At 45.5% G+C, this 17,818-nt stretch overlaps 1 protein-coding gene across 1 annotated transcript in view; it reads left to right on the top strand.

Annotated features, from left to right (window-relative positions):
- The first annotated feature begins 5,304 nt into the window (after nucleotides 1–5,304).
- Nucleotides 5,305–17,818, top strand: part of ror1 (receptor tyrosine kinase-like orphan receptor 1) — a 45,199-nt gene continuing 32,685 nt past the window's right edge. Inside the window, exons 1-2 of the mRNA XM_038998967.1 lie at nucleotides 5,305–5,326; nucleotides 9,051–9,338. Coding sequence (XP_038854895.1) covers nucleotides 5,305–5,326; nucleotides 9,051–9,338 — 310 coding nt within the window. The remainder of the gene's footprint in view (nucleotides 5,327–9,050; nucleotides 9,339–17,818) is intronic.

Genomic DNA, 17,818 nt, shown 5'->3' with positions numbered 1-17,818 from the left:
GGGATGGTGTTCTTCGGCTTGCAAGCCTCCCCCCTTTTCCTCCAAACATAACGGTGGTCATTATGGCCAAACAGTTCTATTTTTGTTTCATCAGACCAGAGGACATTTCTCCAAAAAGTACGATCTTTGTCACCGTGTGTAGTTGCAAACCGTAGTCTGGCTTTTTTATGGCGGTTTTGGAGCAGTGGCTTCTTCCTTGCTGAGTGGCCTTTCAGGTTATGTCGATATAGGACTCCTTTTTCTGTGGATATAGATACTTTTGTACCTGTTTCCTCCAGCATCTTCACAGGGTCCTTTGCTGTTGTTCTGGGATTGATTTGCGCTTTTCGCACCAAAGTACGTTCATCTCTAGGAGACAGAATGAGTATCCTTCCTGAGCGGTACGAAGGCTGCGTGGTCCCATGGTGTTTATACTTGCGTATTATTGTTTATCAAGATGAACGTGGTACCTTCAGGCGTTTGGAAATTGCTCCTAAGGATGAACCAGACTTGTGGAGGTCTACAATTTGTTTTCTGAGGTCTTGGCTAATTTCTTTTGATTTTCCCATGATGTCAGCAAAGAGACACTGAGTTTGAAGGTAGGCCTTGAAATACATCCACAGGTACACCTCCAATTGACTCAAATTATGTCAATTAGCCTATCAGAAGCTTCTAAAGCCATGACATCCTTTTCTGCAATTTTCCAAGCTGTTTAAAGGCACAGTCAACTTAGTGTATATAAACTTCTGACCCACTGGAATTGTGATACAGTGAATTTTAAATGAAATAATCTGTCTATTAACAATTGTTGTAAAAATGACTTGTCATGCACAAAGTAGATGTCCTTTCCGACGTGCCAAAACTATAGTTTGTTAATAAGAAATTTGTGGATTCTTTGAAAAACGAGTTTTAATGACACCAACCTAAGCGAATGTAAACTTCCGACTTCAACTGTAACTACGTTGACTAAAATTATACCATCAATGTATGCTAATAGTGTGACTTATGCAACAAATATGCACTAATGAACGCAGGTACTCTGATTGCTCAGCGCAGAAACCAGCAGGAGTGTAGCTGTACGACGCAATAATCCAGACCAGTATGCAAATTTGGTTGAATGTTAAGGAATAGAGTTCCAAGAACAATAACCATAGTCATAATGATTATGAACGATATTTAAGGTCTGACTGCCGGCGCAAGTCCCTACTAATGTGATTGGGATGACCTTTAAAATATAGCCCATCACTGATAATATACATAATTCCAGCGTTCTCATGAGCTGCGTGACGCTCGGTGAAAATGACGATCGATATTGATGCTGCACTCAACGATAAACGTATGCAGATAGACTGAAATACAATCGACGCATCGTGATAACCACCATCTCCTGCTCATGATTAGAAAACATTGCTTCTCACTCCTGTATATCAACGCTTTACCTGTATGCTAGCCTAGCATAGGCTACCTCCTTCTTGTATGTCGTGGGATGATTCCTCATGATGGGCTGTGAATTCACGGAGCGCACCGAATCTGCCCGAAAGCTGGTATTGGGAACAAACGAGTAGCTAGCTATATGACAAGCTACACCCAAGGCTAATTCTACTTAGCTAGCTAGATTGTGTCCGCTATTGACTGACAACAGTAGAGCATCAACGTGGATGATCCCCGGAGCAGCCAAACGAGGTAGCGTCGATGCAGATTAAAAGGCCAGCGCATAGTAGCAGTTGCAGCAGGATGAGAGAGCAGATGCGTATATCTTAAATACCCACCCAATAAGGTAGGCGTGATTGATCCTAGCATCTATTGGGATGCGTCAGCTGATGCGGGGCACCCAGGTTTCCTTTCTGAACTGGCTCCACTTAATTTCCCCCTCAACCTCCTCAGCCAATCACAGTGTGATATACTGGGATGTGACATTTTGTGAACTCTTCCGTGGTCCCGATCATCTTGCCTCATAGGGAGGAGTTCACAGACAGACAGACAGACGCACACACACACATCTTGTTATCTCTGCAGTGCGTGTGTGTCCTTAGACACAACTTGTCCTATCAGATGTGTCCAGATATGATTCACACATCACTGGCAAACACAGTGCTCTGTGTATGAGGTACCACTTCACATAACATAGCTCTGACACATAGACCAGACTAGCCAATGTTAGCCTAGCGCCACAACCATGTCGTTTTAGCTGGTCACATTAATGAAACTTAAATTCATGGAATTGACCATTGGAAAACTAGACCTATAGTCTCACTTTTTTGGTCTTTTGTCCACTATGAAAATGATGAAGTGTTCAAATGGGTTGGGATCAAATGACTGCAGACTCTTCCTCTGGTGTACAGGTCAAGTCAGACACACTGTCTGTTTGTGCAGTCAGTGCTGTCTGTTTGAGTGATATTCAACCGAGGGCTCTCCTCTCAGAATGCTCCAGTGAATGGCCTGAGCTAGCCATATGGAGCATTGCAACTTTCTTAGGCAGTAAAACAATACATGGAGAAACAATCTAAAGGCCTTCAGATATATGCTGCTATTATAAAAAGGGGATTGTTTTAAGTATTTGTTCACTATTTTGTACATAGATTATTTTGAGCTATAAAGCAAACACTACACCACCAAAAGTATGTGGATACCCCTTCAAATTAATGGATTCGGCTAATTCAGCCACACCCGTTGCTGACGGGTGTATAAAATTGAGCGCACAGCCATGCAATCTCCATAGACAAACATTGGCAGTAGAATGGCCTTACTGAAGAGCTCAGCGACTTTCAACGTGGCACCGTCATAGGATGCCACCTTTCAAACAAGTCAGTTCGTCAAATTTCTGCCCTGCTAGAGCAGCCCGGTCAACTGTAAGTGCTGTTATTGTGAAGTGGAAACATCTAGGAGCAACAACGGCTCAGCCGCGAAAGTGGTATGACACACAAGCTAACAGAACGGGCCCGCTGAAGTGTGTAGCACGTAAAAATAGTCTGTCCTCGGTTGCAACACTCACTACCAAGTTCCAAACTGCCTCTGGAAGCAACGTCAGCAGAATAAATGTTCGTCGAGAGCTTAATGAAATGGATTTCCATGGCCGAGCAGCCACACACAAGCCTAAGATCACGATGCACAATGCCAAGCATCAGCTGGAGTGGTGTAAAGCTCACCGCCATTGGACTCTGGAGCAGTGGAAACACATTCTCTGGGATGATGTATCACGCTTCACCATCTGGCAGTCCGACGGGCAAATGTGGGTTTGGTGGATGCCAGGAGAACGCTACCTTCCCCAATCCATAGTGCCAACTGTAAAGTTTGGTGGAGGAGGAATAATGGTCTGGGGCTGTTTTTCATGGTTCGGGCTAGGCAACCTTAGTTCCAGTTAAGGGAAATCTTAATGCTACAACATACAATGACATTCTAGACAATTCTGTGCTTCCAACTTTGTGGCAACAGTTCGGGGAAGGCCTTTCCTGTTTCAGCATGACAATGCCCCTGTGCACAAAGCGAGGTCCATACAGAAATTGCTTGGAAGAACTTGACTGGCCTGCACAGAACCCTGAGTCTGCGTTTACACAGGTGCCTAATTCTGATATTTGTCCCACTTATGGGCGAAATAACTGATCTGATTGGTATCAGAATTGGCCTGCCTTTCTAATCGCAGCCATATAGGCACATTCTTCTCTTCTCTACCCTGCAACTCTTTCCCCGGGTCATTGGTGTACAAGAAATTAGGGTAAGGGGGTACCTAGTTAGTTACATAACTGAATGCATTCAACCGAAATGTGTCTTCCACATTTAACCCAACCTCTCTGAATCAGAGATGTGGTTTCTGTCAATATACCTGGGAAAAGAAAGGTTAAAGGTCATTATCATATGATTTCTGGGTAACAATTAAGTACCTTACTCTGTTTTCAATTAAAATGGTCCAACAAAAAGGATAATTGCTTCTCAGCAAAGATACATTTCTCAAGCAATAATTTTGCTAGGACTGTCTGGGAGTAGTTTGAGTGGGAGGTGACAACTGAAAACTAGCTGTTATTGGCAGAGAGGTTTGGAACTCTCTTTTATATTGTCACCATGGAAGGCCAAAACTCCATCCCACCAACACAGGCAGAAATTTCAGGAGGCCTTTTCAAACAGCTCTTATACTAAAAGGGCATCACCATCGTTTTCATAATTTCACAGTATTATTCCAACATCTTAGTGTGGAAATATACATAAAACACAGGACATCACATGTTTGACTGCACTGGGCCTTTAATAAACAACTATAAGGGCCCCATAAAATTATGTTGGGTATTTTCCAGAATTTCGTTTTCTCTGTTGTACTTTTCCTGATTTGGGATTTTTTTTGTTTTTTTACTCTCAATATTGCAATGATCCATAGAGAAACAATGAAAACAACAAAAATTGGAGTTTGCCAAAAGGAGTTTGCCAAAAGGCACCTAAAGGACTCTCAGACCATGAGAAACTGGATTCTCTTGTCTGATGAAACCAAGAATGAACTCTTTGACCGTCACGTCTGGAGGAAGTATGGTGATGGCAGCATCATGCTGTGGGGATGTTTTTCAGCGGCTGGGACAGGGAGACTAGTCAGGATCAAGGGAAAGATGAACAGATTAAGTACAGAGAGGTCCTTGATGAAAACCTGCTCCAGAGCGCTCAGGTCCTCAGACTGGGGTGACGGTTTACCTTCCAACAGGGCAACGACCCTAAGCACACAGCCAAGATAATGCAGGAGTGGCTTTGGGACAAGTCTCTGATTGTCCTTGAATGGCCCAGCCAGAGCCCGGACTTGAACCAGATCGGACATCTCTGGAGAGACCTGAAAATAGCTGTGCAGCGATGCTCCCCATCCAACCTGACAGAGCTTGAGAGGATCTGCAGAGAAGAATGGGAGGAGCTCACCAAATACAGATGTGCCAAGCTTGTAGCGTCATACCCAAGACGGCTCGAGGCTGTAATCGCTGCCAAAGGTAAAGGGTTTGAATACTTATATAAATGTGAGATTTCATTATTTTGTTTTTGTTTTTATTAGGGAAAAAATGAATTCTATCAAATTTAGAAGAAGGCTATAATGTAGCAAAATGTGGAAAACATTTAGGGGTCTGAATACATTCCGAATTAACTGTTTGTGACCACTGTCGGACGTACCATTAGGCAGAAGAGGCAGTTGCCTCAGGCTTCATATCATCAAGAGGCTTCATGAGCTGTGCATAAAAAAATATATATATAATTTATCCGCTCGAGGCATAATAAATAACAAATTCACAGAAAAATGTGTCTGTTTATGCTAGACATTTGTTTTTTTTGCATGGGCTGCGTCTCAATCCACCACATCCACCGATGTCGGCCTTCCGCATCTGCGGTGGGAGGTGGCAGGGCTACAGCGGTCTTTGTCTGACCAGGAGACATCTAGAAAAACGGTCTCCTAATGGAAATGTCTGTAGCGTCCGAACTGTTTAGCCTACAAATGAATATGACCCCTCCTATGGAAAGATGCGACTCCCACGGACACAATGGCGCACTGTAGGGAAGTGTCATTTCCATGTCAAAGGTATACAGGTAATTCCATGGTAAAATATACACACTCTGGCCCATTCCACACGTGCGTGTTTCAGCTCGGCAGTTGAGGACCACGTGGCCCCTGCTTGCCCCCGCAGGCCTCTTGTTAAGTCAGAGGTGATTCATGGCTCCCAACCCCTCTAACCAACACAGGTTTGAAAGTTAATAAGCAAGGTTTTATGTCCTTCTGACATCCGTCAGTGTCAGTACGGCCCTCCTGTTCATAAACACCGTCTTCCTTTAAAGACCAGCTCTGTCTGTGAGCATCAGGCCACTGGGTCATACACACTCTGACATCTGTGCACGCACGCACACACAGACACACAAGTGGAGGCTGCTGAGGTGAGGATGGCTCATAATAATGGCTGGAACAGAGTAAATGGAATGGCATCAAACACATGGAAACTGTTTGATGTATTTGATACCATTCCAGCTATTCCGCCCCAGCCGTTACCACGAGCCCGTCCTCCCCAATTAAGGTGCCACCAACCTCCTGTGACGCAGACACAAACACTCAAGTATCCTCTCCAGCTGTGAGTACAGTGAGTACAGAGCCGTCTCTATACCCTGGTATCATACCGAACGTCAAAATCTTCACTGCAATTATTCCATTTCATTATCAAATTTGCTCTTCCTTCACTTAATTGGCTAGCGGGTTAGGTTAAACTGACAGAGAAAAGAATGTGTTTGTGTGTGTGTCTGTGTCTGTGTGTGTCTGTGTCTGTGTCTGTGTCTGTGTGTGTGTGTGTGTGTGTGTGTGTGTGTGTGTGTGTGTGTGTGTGTGTGTGTGTGTGTGTGTGTGTGTGTGTGTGTGTGTGTGTGTGCATACTTGAGTGTGTGTGCTGGGTATAGGAAAGAATAGCGTTTCGGTCAAGGTGACGCGGGCGTGTCCTAAATTCATTACAGGAAGCTTGAGTCAGTGATCTTAGTGGTGGAACAGCCTGTATCTGGGGCTAATGCAATAATAGCCGCTACCCCCTCCTCTCTCTCTCTCTATTTCTCAGACCAGGTTTGTATATTGTTGTAAGAGAGTCTGTGTTTGTCTAGAGGAGGCTAAAGACCGGAGGAGAGGCGATGGAAACCAAGCTCTTCCTCTGCCCTCCCTGGTCAGACAGACAGGGTCTGAGAGGCTAAGCTGGGAATGGAGGGAGGAAGAGATGAGGGTAGAGAATGCAAGCCGGAGGCGAAGAGTAGGTGGGATACTGTGGGATGTCGAGGCATGAGTGAGGCTTGAGGGGGAGTTGGAGAAGGTTAAGGCTGTTTATATGACCATAAAGTATCTTGAAGTATTTTAATTGCACTTTAATACAGTTTTATTTCATTTGAGAGTTGGGAGGGGGGAAGGAAGGTTGTGGGAGAAGGGGGAGAGAGGAGGGGTAGAAAGAGAGGGGGATGTTAGACTCCCCAGGCTGTCAGGTTGTCATCCACACGCCAGTCCCACATTGCTGTGTTGAGTCTGAGGGAGTAGGGAGGGGGGAGGAGGCGCAGGAGGACGGGTGTATGTGTGTCTGGGGGTGCGAAGGGTATATGCCAAGGCAAATGTCCCCACACACACACATATCTCTCACACCAACAGCGTGTTAGGTCCGTGACAGCGTGTTAGGTCCGTCACCCAGTCAAGAGCCAAATAGAACAACAACAAGGACCACCGTGTGGTTGCTATGGCAATGCTGAGGACTGAGACGTGTTGTGGGATAACAGCTATTTACCAGCTTGTGTTTAATGCCACATCAGCTTGGTTAATCACCCTGATAATCATTTAAGTGGCCTTAAATCCTTTTACTGTGATGTTTCACTCTTATTCAATCCTTCAGCTTTCATGCGAAGTTCACTTTTTTATACTAAATCTACAAAATGTATGTAAATGGCATGTTATAGAGGTGTCCAGACACTTTTTTTGCAATTTCACTTGGTTTTTGTCTTTTGACACTTTTACTTTTGACACATAAGTATTTTTAAAACCACATACTTTTAGACTTTTACTCAAGTAGTATTTTACTGGGAAACTTTCACTTTTACTTGAGTCATTTTCTATTAAGGTATCTTTCCTTTACTCAAGTATGACAATTGGGTTCTTTTTCCACCACTGAGATAATGTCTAGATGCTTTTTATTGTGGAGATCAAGTTTATAAATTGCCTGGCTGGGCTGATGAGACAGCAGTCAGATGGAACAGAGTAAATAGGCATTTTGACAACTTGTGGAATAGACAGGGCTGGAATGCGGTTTTAACTCAATAGCATTCAGGATTAGACCCACCCGTTGTATAAACACGCATGCACACTGACATGCACGTCCAGTGTTTGAGATCCTGCCCCCCCCCCCCCCCCCCCTCCCCCAGGGATTGTCCTGTTGATCTGTTGATGTTGGCCTACCAGTAAGACCAGGCTGTGTCTGGCAGGGCAGCTTCTGGAGAGGAGAGGTACGTTTCCAAAGTTTTATATGACTTCTGTGCTCCTGAAACTCCTCTGGCAACACACAGACTTGGTGAAAGGCAAATAATTTGTTACCACAGCGGCAACCACAAAATATCTTGTAAAGGATTCCTACCCGGCAGATTCCTACCCAGTACACACAAACACAAACTTTCCCTCCCTCCCTCCCTCACACACGCACACACACACACACACACACACACACAGACACACAGACACACAGACACACACACACACACAGACACACACACACACACACACACACACACACACACACACACACACACACACACACACACGTCAGAGTCATTTCTGAGGAGTGTTATTTAGAGAGGGAAAATGTAGCTTCTGGGTTAGTTGAACCATAGTGTTGTGGGAGAGTTGAAACATTGTTTGAGGAGGGTCCAGATAACTAAACTCAAGGTTTGTAGTAAAATCCTTACATGACCAGGTCTTAGAACATTTAGAAATAATAATTCATCTTTTCAATAGGCCATTCCATTAGTGGATGCGTTTATTGCTTAACCCTTTTGATAGAAATCAACACATTACAGCAGTTCTCTGCTGATTTGGCTCTGCGGTGTACTGAGTAAAGGTTACAGAATAAAACGCCACTCCTCGTACTATTCTCTATGCCTGTATGCACCTGCTACACTGTTCTTTTTTTTATGGTACTTTCATAAACTTGTATGTATTTTTATAGACTGCATTATGTTGTATATATAGTCTGGATCTAAAGATGGCTGTCCACTCACATAAATAATGCCACTGTAGTCATTGTGATGAATGTGTTATAAAGTTCTCTCACTGTTGGCCTGTCTCTCTCCCTCTCGGTGTCTCTTCTCTCTTTCTCTTTCCACCTCGTTGCCAAGAGAAGACTATGGTCCTGTCATCCGTTTAATGGTTTTTGTGATAATAGGCTTTAAAAAAAATGTTTTTATGTTTAAAGCAAGAGCTAATAAATACTGACGCTCGTGTCTAATTTTCTCTCGCTCTAATTTTCTCTTTCTCCCCTTTCTGTCCTCCCTCTCTCTTTCTCATTTCTGCTCACATTAAATGTCCATATCTAACTCCCGCTCCCCCTCCATCCCAGACCTGTTTCTTCGTCTGGAGGCTCCTATGAACAACATCACCACGTCTCTGGGCCAGACGGCAGAGCTGCTGTGCCGTGTGTCCGGTAACCCCCTTCCCACGGTGCGCTGGCTGAAGAACGACGCTCCCGTGGTCCAAGAGCCTCGCCGGATCTCCTACCGGCCCACGCCCTACGGCTCCCGCCTCCGCATCCGTAACTTGGACACCACAGACACCGGCTACTTCCAGTGTGTGGCCACCAACAGCTACGGCACCGTCTCCACCACCGGAGTACTCTTCGTCAAGTTTGGTAAGATGACGCTATGGGGGTAGTGGTTATAAAGTGGCTACGAGTGTGAATAGTTCTGACTTTCTTACGAAGTGGCTTTATGTCTCCTATGAAGTGCATGAACCCGACTATGAAATCAGGACGCAAACTTTGCATGACTCGTCGACATGACTCAACAGCTCAATCAATTCAAGACTTCTTGCAGACATTTCTGTCTGGTTGATTTAATCAACACCGGTGTAGTTACGTGTTGTCAGGAGGTCGGAGTTCGCACTTTGCTTTGATAGAGTGAGCTTAGTGGAGATCTCTTCTTTTAAAACTGCCAGTACTTGGCCTGAGTTCTGGCAGCCTGTATGGACAAGAGGTCTGGCTCTGGCAGCCTCCGACGGTCTGGGAGCAATTGTTCCCCCTGTTGTTAAAATTGTAAATCCTCCTGTCTTCTCTTCCAGATCCACTCCTCACCCCTCTGCCAGGGAGACCCTCTGCGTAAGTAGTCAATTTTCCTCCGAACTTCATAAGTAGCTCCACTAACCCAACCCAACACTGGCTCCTGTTACAGAAGAGCGTGAGGGTGAAGAAAGATAAATTAACTGAAGAAATCGAAGGAGATGGTCATCGTTAAAGTGAAAGAATGAAGGGGAATGGTTGTGTTAGAAAGTAATTAGTTGATTAGTTGATAGTACAAACAGTCGCGAAAGGGGAACCCGCTGGGCACAGGCATCAGTTTAACAGCTAGTTTTGATTTGCAATTGGTTGAGTTGTCAACTAAGCAGAATTCAACGTGAAATCAGCAGAACATTTCACCATGTCATTGGATTTAGGTGAAAATTTGGGTGAAAAAAAATGCCTAAATTCCCTTACGTTGATTCAACCAGTTTTTGCCAGGTGGGAAGTGTTTCCGTTGTGTCTGGCCAAAGCTTTCACGTCAGATAGTGTATCATACATTATGGACTTATGGACTTTATTTCTTACTGTATTGTCCTGTTAATTGTTATTACTCATTAAGTATTATTATTTTTCCTATTATTATCTATCTGCGTCATCACTGATTTGATCAGATTGCTTTGGCAATGTACAGTATGTGGTAACACTTTCCATGCCAATAAAGCCTTTGGTATTTATCTGTTTGATTTATGCTCCCAATCAAGATCGTTTGACAGAGTAGAGATTTTCATCACCTGGCCTTTTTGTGCTGCAAGGTTAATCTAGCATCTGTGTGTTGTATGCTGCTTGCCTCAGCTAGCATGTGTTAGTGCGTTATCGAGCCCATCTCTGCTAGTGTCTGCTCAGTTTATATCGCCATCCCCAGCTGGTGTTTCGTAGCACCAATCAGGACATGGACAAATGCACAGTTGGTGATCCTAAATCTAGGGTCTTATCTGGGGCTGGGTATGCCTCTCCCCCCTATTGGTCAATCATCATCTTCCTCCTCTCCTTCCTACTCCTCATCGTCCCCTTCTTTGTTGTACTTTCATTCTGGTTCACTAGGATGTGTTAGGACTGTCTGAACTTTCTTTGTCTCCTTGGCTTATTTCAACATTTTCTCCTGTGGACTGTCCTGTGATGTGGATATGGGGTGAGAGGCGGTTTATATAATATTTACTCAATGGTTTATTATCTGGCAAACGTATTCAGAGGTTCAATCTCGTTTATTTTGTCAAGTAATCGAATTGTCAATGTTTGGTTTCGAGCGCTCGCGAGTTGTATTGGAGAAATGTGCGTGTTGTTTTCTAAAGAGCTGAAATCTCTCCGGATCAAAGGAAGAACGTAAAAGCCGGACATTTTTACTGAATGACGTTCAGCGTCAAGGCACCGAGCCATATTCCATGGAAAAGGCTGGGAATATTGTAACATCAAACAGGCTGGCATGATGGGGGAAATCAGACACTTAGTTAATTCACACACCCACACCCACAGAGAGAGAGAGAGACACACGACACACACACACACACACACACACACACACACACACACACACACACACACACACACACACACACACACATACATGTGATCTCACACATCTGTTTCTCACTTACAATTTGTTTTATTTACATGTTTTCGAAATATCCTACAGAGCTTTCTTCCCATATCCTAGTACTGTAGTGTTTAAATATTATAACCTTGGCTAGGCTAGCTTTTTGCTCTCAGTAGATATTTAACCTACAGTACTTCAGTGGTGGGTCAAAAATAAGGACTCTACATAACTGCTGTCTCTCCCTAGACGACCTTTCAGGAGTCTTGTAATGTGAAGTGTATTTTCTCCCTAAAAAAAAAACCCTCATCTCAGTCAGAGACCGTGTCAGGTCGACTCTGTTCTCTGGCCATGCGCCAGAGTGTGTTCATATTTATTCAAGTCCACAAGACCTGCATCCGTGCTTATGGACGGGTTAGCTGACAATGTCACGAAAACGATGCGCGCGCGCAAGTCTGCGTGTTGTTATGATTCTGGACGGTCAGATAGCTAGCAACAGTGACAAGACGCTGCCATGTGGGGAATCGTAGGTGGTTCGTTTCAGCTCGTTGTATCTTGATATTGATACCATGTCTTGTTTTGAGTTGTTTTGACTCTTGTCACGTCTACGCTAATGTGGCTAAAATTAGCTGGCTAGCTAACCAACAACTGTAACAATGTATTTGAGAGAAAACAAGTACTCATTGTGCACAGTGTCAATAAAGATTTGGAGAGGAAATGCAGTTAACATGTTGTCAACAATCCTTTGATTCGAAGCCAACGGTTGCGCACAAATCAGTTTTGCTGCTAAACAACCCGTTCGTCTATAGGCCACAATAAGACAGCAGGCTGGCCAGTGGCACAGCTCAGAGCAGAGCAGAGGAGAGTGACGTAAAGCGGGACTCATTTAGTTGAAACACAGTCATTAGGCTCTTTCATTGGAGTGCACAGGGCTTCCTTTGACTGGGGCCCGAGGGGCCGGAGATGGGCCCTGTTGGTCGTCATTACTGTCATCGTCAGCTGATTAGCTGTCAGGGGGAAGCAGGGCAGATGGGGTCAGCTAATGGTGGCATGTGACATGAGACAGGCTTCCGCGGTTGTTTTGATATTTTCCATTGATGTGTCAAAACGTCAGTCCGCAGTCCTGGTTGTGGAGGTGGATACGGGTAGACACCTGGTTTAGCTGGTGTCACAGTGACTAAGGCTTCTGGTTGGTGTGTTTCGTGGTCAGGGAAAGGATGTACGGTTTTCCCGTAGGGTTTGAGGGTTTGGTTTTCTCCCTCTGGTTTCTCCGTATGTGTACTCTGGTCTGACGGGGTTTTAGATGATGGACGCTAATGTATGTAATGTATGTGTTCCTTGGCCTGGACTTGTCAAGCAGGCCAGACACAGATAGACCCAGAGCCCACAGCCCTTCAGCCCACAGTCCAGAGGCTAGCCGTCCCTGTGTACACTGTGGCTTTGACCAGACCAGACCTGACCGGACATCAGCTCAGCTGGACATAGAATGGTGGGAAGGGGGAGGACAGCTAGATGAAGTAGGGGTGAGAGCGATCTAAAGAATGAGACGGAGATGCAGACAGGCGGAGAGAAAGTCAGGAAAGAGAAACAGGGGGAAAGGGAGTGAAGGGGAGATGGACAGGGTATGTTTGAAATCTTCAACTCTCGCCCTGTGGTAACCTGTGTATGTTTAGCCCAGCACTCAGTGTTGTGTTCATTCGTTGGGCAAACATCCTAACATGGAACACTGGGGGTCAACACACACACACACACCCACAGAGGGTCAACACTGTGCTGTCACATGGCTTAGGGAAGGAGGATTGGCCATGTAGCAGGAACTGCTTCCTCCTTCCTGTCGAGCGTCCATGTGTGTGTGTTCACCCCTCATCTGCTTTCAGTGAGGCCTGCCTGCATGTACCATGTGACGTGACATTAGAGCTGTTCATTCACAGCTTTTAATAACCGCTCAATGTTTTCTCTTCTTCATCTTTTACATGAGTTCCTTTACAGGGACCACCTGGAATCTGGGGTAACACGAACCTGGAGATGAGGTATAGCCCCTAGCCTGAGGTGAGGGGGGGGGTGTAGAGGGGATGAAGGGTGACAATGACGCCTGTTGTTGCGGTGGCTGGTTGTCAGTCACGTTGGCGGCCGCAGGCGCCTGGCCTTACACCTCTCTCCTCGTCTGCCCCCCCTCCCTTGTTCCCTCCCTCCCTCGCTCCAGAGATGTTTTCACAGGCCAGAACAAACACACGAGGGGGGAAAATGGCTCCATGTCCAAAACTAGCCCCTTCGGAGCAGCCTCCTTATACCAACCATCCCCCTTCATGAAAAGAGAGAGAGAGAAAAAGAGAGAGTGAGAGAGGGGGAGCGAGAGAGGAGGAGAGAGAGAGTGAATGAGAGAGAGAGACAGAGAGAGAGGAGGAGAGAGGGAGGGAGGGAGGGAGGGAGGGAGGGAGGGAGGGAGGGAGGGAGGGAGGGAGGGAGGGAGGGAGGGAGGGAGGGAGGGAGGGAGGGAGGGAGGGAGGGAGGGAGGGAGGGAGGGAGGGAGGGAGGGAGGGGTAAAAAGAAGAACAGTGTTACTGGTGGATGGAAGATGTGGCCTTGGGTCGCAGTATTCACATCAGATTAGAACAGAGGGATCCTAGATTTAACTCCAAGCAGACGGAGATTGTAGACGTAATACTTTACAGAAGGTTGTCTGGTCTCCACAAGTAAGGCTGGAAGAGTGGAGACTAGAGCCCAAAGAACAGCAGCAGAGAGAAAGGGGGAGACATGAGGAGAGGACAAGAGAAAGAGTATGCTCACCCTTTCTTTCTGTCGTTCTTATTTTTAGGACATGCTGTACATACTGTACAACCACAATGGCCTTAGAGAACGAGCCCCATTCATGTGAAATTGGCCCAAATGAATCATGTGAGAAACTGTAGCCATAGTTGTTCCCTTATCAACAAAGCATCAGTTGAATGTAAACCGACAAGATTTCGGCTCTGAGATTTTCTTCTCAAGATGATGATATAGCCTTGAGTTGGCTGGTGCGTATGAATATGTGAAACGTGTCCCCTGTACAGGCCAAAGCCCTGCATATCAGCCTGTGTTTAGAATAGAGCATTTTCTGCTGTTTGAAAATATTAATTTCACTGCGGTCTCGCTGTCAGACCTGTTTAACTTTCCCAAGGCTTTCTCCCTTCCGACTTGAGCAGGACTTTTCTCTCAACGCTGAAAAAAAACAATTACAAAAATATATGTGCTTTTCCCCCTCTCTCCCCTCCTATCCCTTCCCCCACCCCGACCCGCCTCGTATGGCAGGATAGGAAATAGGGCTTTTAACGTAGTCCAGATCCCGCTCTCTCCTCTCTCTGTCTCTATCTCTCTCTCCCCCTCTCTCACTCCCCATGTCTCTCTTGTCATCTCCTTGTTGATATCGGTCTCTTGTTCTTCCTCCCCATCACTCCCCCCATCTCTACTTTGTCGATCTTCCTCTCTCTCTCTTGCTCTTGCTCTGGCTCTTCCTCCTCTCTCTCTTTCTCTCTGTCTCTCCCATCTCTCTTTTCATCACTTATTCGTTCCATCTCTCTCTCTCTCTCTCTCTCAATTTAATTCAAAGGGCTTTATTGGCATGGGAAACATGTGTTTAAATCAAATCAAATCAAATTGTATTAGTCACATGCGCCGAATACAACAGGTGTAGAACTAAGAGTGAAATGCTTACTTACGAGCCCCTAACCAACAGTGCGGTTTAAAAAAATACGGATCAGAATAAGAGAAAAGTAACAAGTAATTAAAGAGCAGCAGTAAAAAAAATTACAATATATACAAGGGGGTGCCGGTACAGAGTAAATGTGCGGGGGCACCGGTTAGTTGAGGTAATATGTACATGTAGGTAGAGTTATTAAAGTGACTATGCATAGATGACAACAGAGAGTGGCAGTGGTGTGGAGAGGGGGGGATGCAAATAGTCTGGGTAGCCATTTGACTAGATTTTCAGGAGTCTTATGGCTTGGGGGTAGAAGCTGTTTAGAAGCCTCTTGGACCTAGACTTGGTGCTCCGGTACCGCTTGCCGTGTGGTAGCAGAAAGAACAGTCTATGACTAGGGTGGCTGGAGTCTTTGTCTATTTTTAGGGCCTTCCTCTGACACCGCCTGGTATAGAGGTCCTGGATGGCAGGAAGCTTGTCCCCAGTGATGTACTGGGCCATTCGCACTACCCTCTGTAGTGTCTTGCAGTCGGAGGCCGAGCAGTTGCCATACCAGGCAGTGATGCAACCAGTCAGGATGCTCTCAATGGTGCAGCTGTAGAACCTTTTGAGGATCTGAGGACCCATGCCAAATCTTTTCAATCTCCTGAGGGGGAATAGGTTTTGTCATGCCCGCTTCACAACTGTCATGTAGTCCTTGGACCATGTTAGTTTGTTGGTGATGTGAACACCAAGGAACTTGAAGCTCTCAACCTGCTCCACTACAGCCCCGTCGAAGAGAATGGGGGCGTGCCCCTTTGTCTTGATTACATTGAGGGAGAGGTTGTTGTCCTGGCACCACACGGCCAGGTCTCTGACCTCTTCCCTATAGGCTGCTTCGTTGTTGTCGGTGATCAGACCTACCACTGTTTTGTTATCGGCAAATTTAACGATGGTGTTGGAGTCGTGCCTGGCCGTGCAGTCATGGGTGAACAGGGAGGACAGGAGGGGGCTGAGCACGCACCCCTGAGGGGCCCCTGTGTTGAGGATCAGCGTTGCGGATGTATTGTTACCTACCCTTACCACCTGGGGGCGGCCCGTCAGGAAGTCCAGGATCCAGTTGCAGAGGGAGGTGTTTAGTCTCAGGGTCCTTAGCTTATTGATGAGCTTTGAGGGCACTAAGGTGTTGAATGCTAATATGTAGTCAATGAATAGCATTCTCACATAGGTGTTCCTTTTGTCCAGGTGGGAAAGGGCAGTGTGGAGTGCAATAGAGACTGCATCATCTGTGGATCTGTTGGGCCGGTATGCAAATTGGATTGGGTCTAGGGTTTCTGGGATGATGGTGTTGATGTGAGCCATGACCAGCCTTTCGAAGCACTTCATGGCTACAGACGTGAGTGCTACAGGTCGGTAGTCATTTTGGCAGGTTACCTTAGTGTTCTTGGGCACAGGCACTATGGTGGTCTGCTTGAAACATGTTGGTATTACAGACTCAGACAGGGAGAGGTTGCAAATGTCAAAGACACTTGCCAGTTGGTCAGCGCATGTGAAGACACTTGCCAGTTGGTCAGCGCATGCTCGCAGTACATGTCCTGGTAATCCGTCTGGCCCTGCGGCCTTGTGAATGTTGACCTGTCTAAACGACTCACATCGGCTGCGGAGAGTGTGATCACACGGTCTTCCGGTACAGCTGGTGCTGTCATGCATGTTTCAGTGTTATTTGCCTCGAAGCGAGCATAGAAGTAGTTTAACTCGTCCGGTAGGCTCGTGTCACTGGGCAGCTCTCGATTGTGCTTCCCTTTGTAGTCTGTAATGCTTTGCAGACCCTGTCACATCCGACGAGCGTCAGAGCCGGTCTAGTACGACTCGATCTTAGTCCTGTATTGATGCTTTGCCTGTTTGATGGTTCGTCGGAGAGCATAGCAGGATTTCTTATAAGCTTCCGGGTTAGAGTCCCACTCCTTCAAAGCGGCAGCTCTAGCCTTTAGCTCAGTGCGGATGCTGCCTGTAATCCATGGCTTCTGGTTTACCTTGCCAAAGCAAGTGAAATAAATAATAAACAAACAGTATAAAATGAACAGTACATATTACACTCACAAAAGTTCCAAAGGAATAGAGACATTTCAATTGACATAATATGGCTGTAACAGTGTTGTAACGATGTGCAAGTAGTTAACTTTTACCGAACCTCAACCCCGGATCCGGGATCACCCCCCACCCCCCCCCACACTGATTAGCATCGCTAGCATAGCGTCACAATTAAATAGTAGCATCTAAATATCATTAAATCACAAGTCCAAGACACCAAATGAAAGATACAGATCTTGTGAATAAAGCCACCATTTCAGATTTTTAAAATGTTTTACAGGGAAGACAAAATATGTAAATCTATTAGCTAACCCCGTTAGCAAAAGACACCACTTTTCTAACTCCATCAGTTTCTTACTCCATCAGGTGCTATCACCAATTCGGCCAAATAAAGATATTGATAGCCACTAACCAAGAAAAAACCTCATCAGATGACAGTCTGATAACATATTTATTGTATAGGATAGGTTTTGTTAGAAAAATGTGCATATTTCAGGTATAAATCATAGTTTACAATTGCACCCACCATCACAACTCGACTAGAATAAATACAGAGAGCAACGTGTATTACCTAATTACTAATCATAAAACATTTCTTAAAAATACACAGCTCACAGCAATGGAAAGACACAGATCTTGTGAATTCAGACAATATTTCAGATTTTCTAAGTGTTTTACAGCGAAAACACAATAAATCGTTATATTAGCATACCACATATGCAAACGTTACCCGAGCATTGATTCAAGCCAAAGAGAGCGATATCGTTATCATCGCCAAAA

The sequence above is a fragment of the Salvelinus namaycush genome, chromosome 8 (genome assembly GCF_016432855.1).
Source record: "Salvelinus namaycush isolate Seneca chromosome 8, SaNama_1.0, whole genome shotgun sequence".
Taxonomy (NCBI): domain Eukaryota; kingdom Metazoa; phylum Chordata; class Actinopteri; order Salmoniformes; family Salmonidae; genus Salvelinus; species Salvelinus namaycush.
This window is presented reverse-complemented; position numbering and strand designations above follow the sequence as displayed.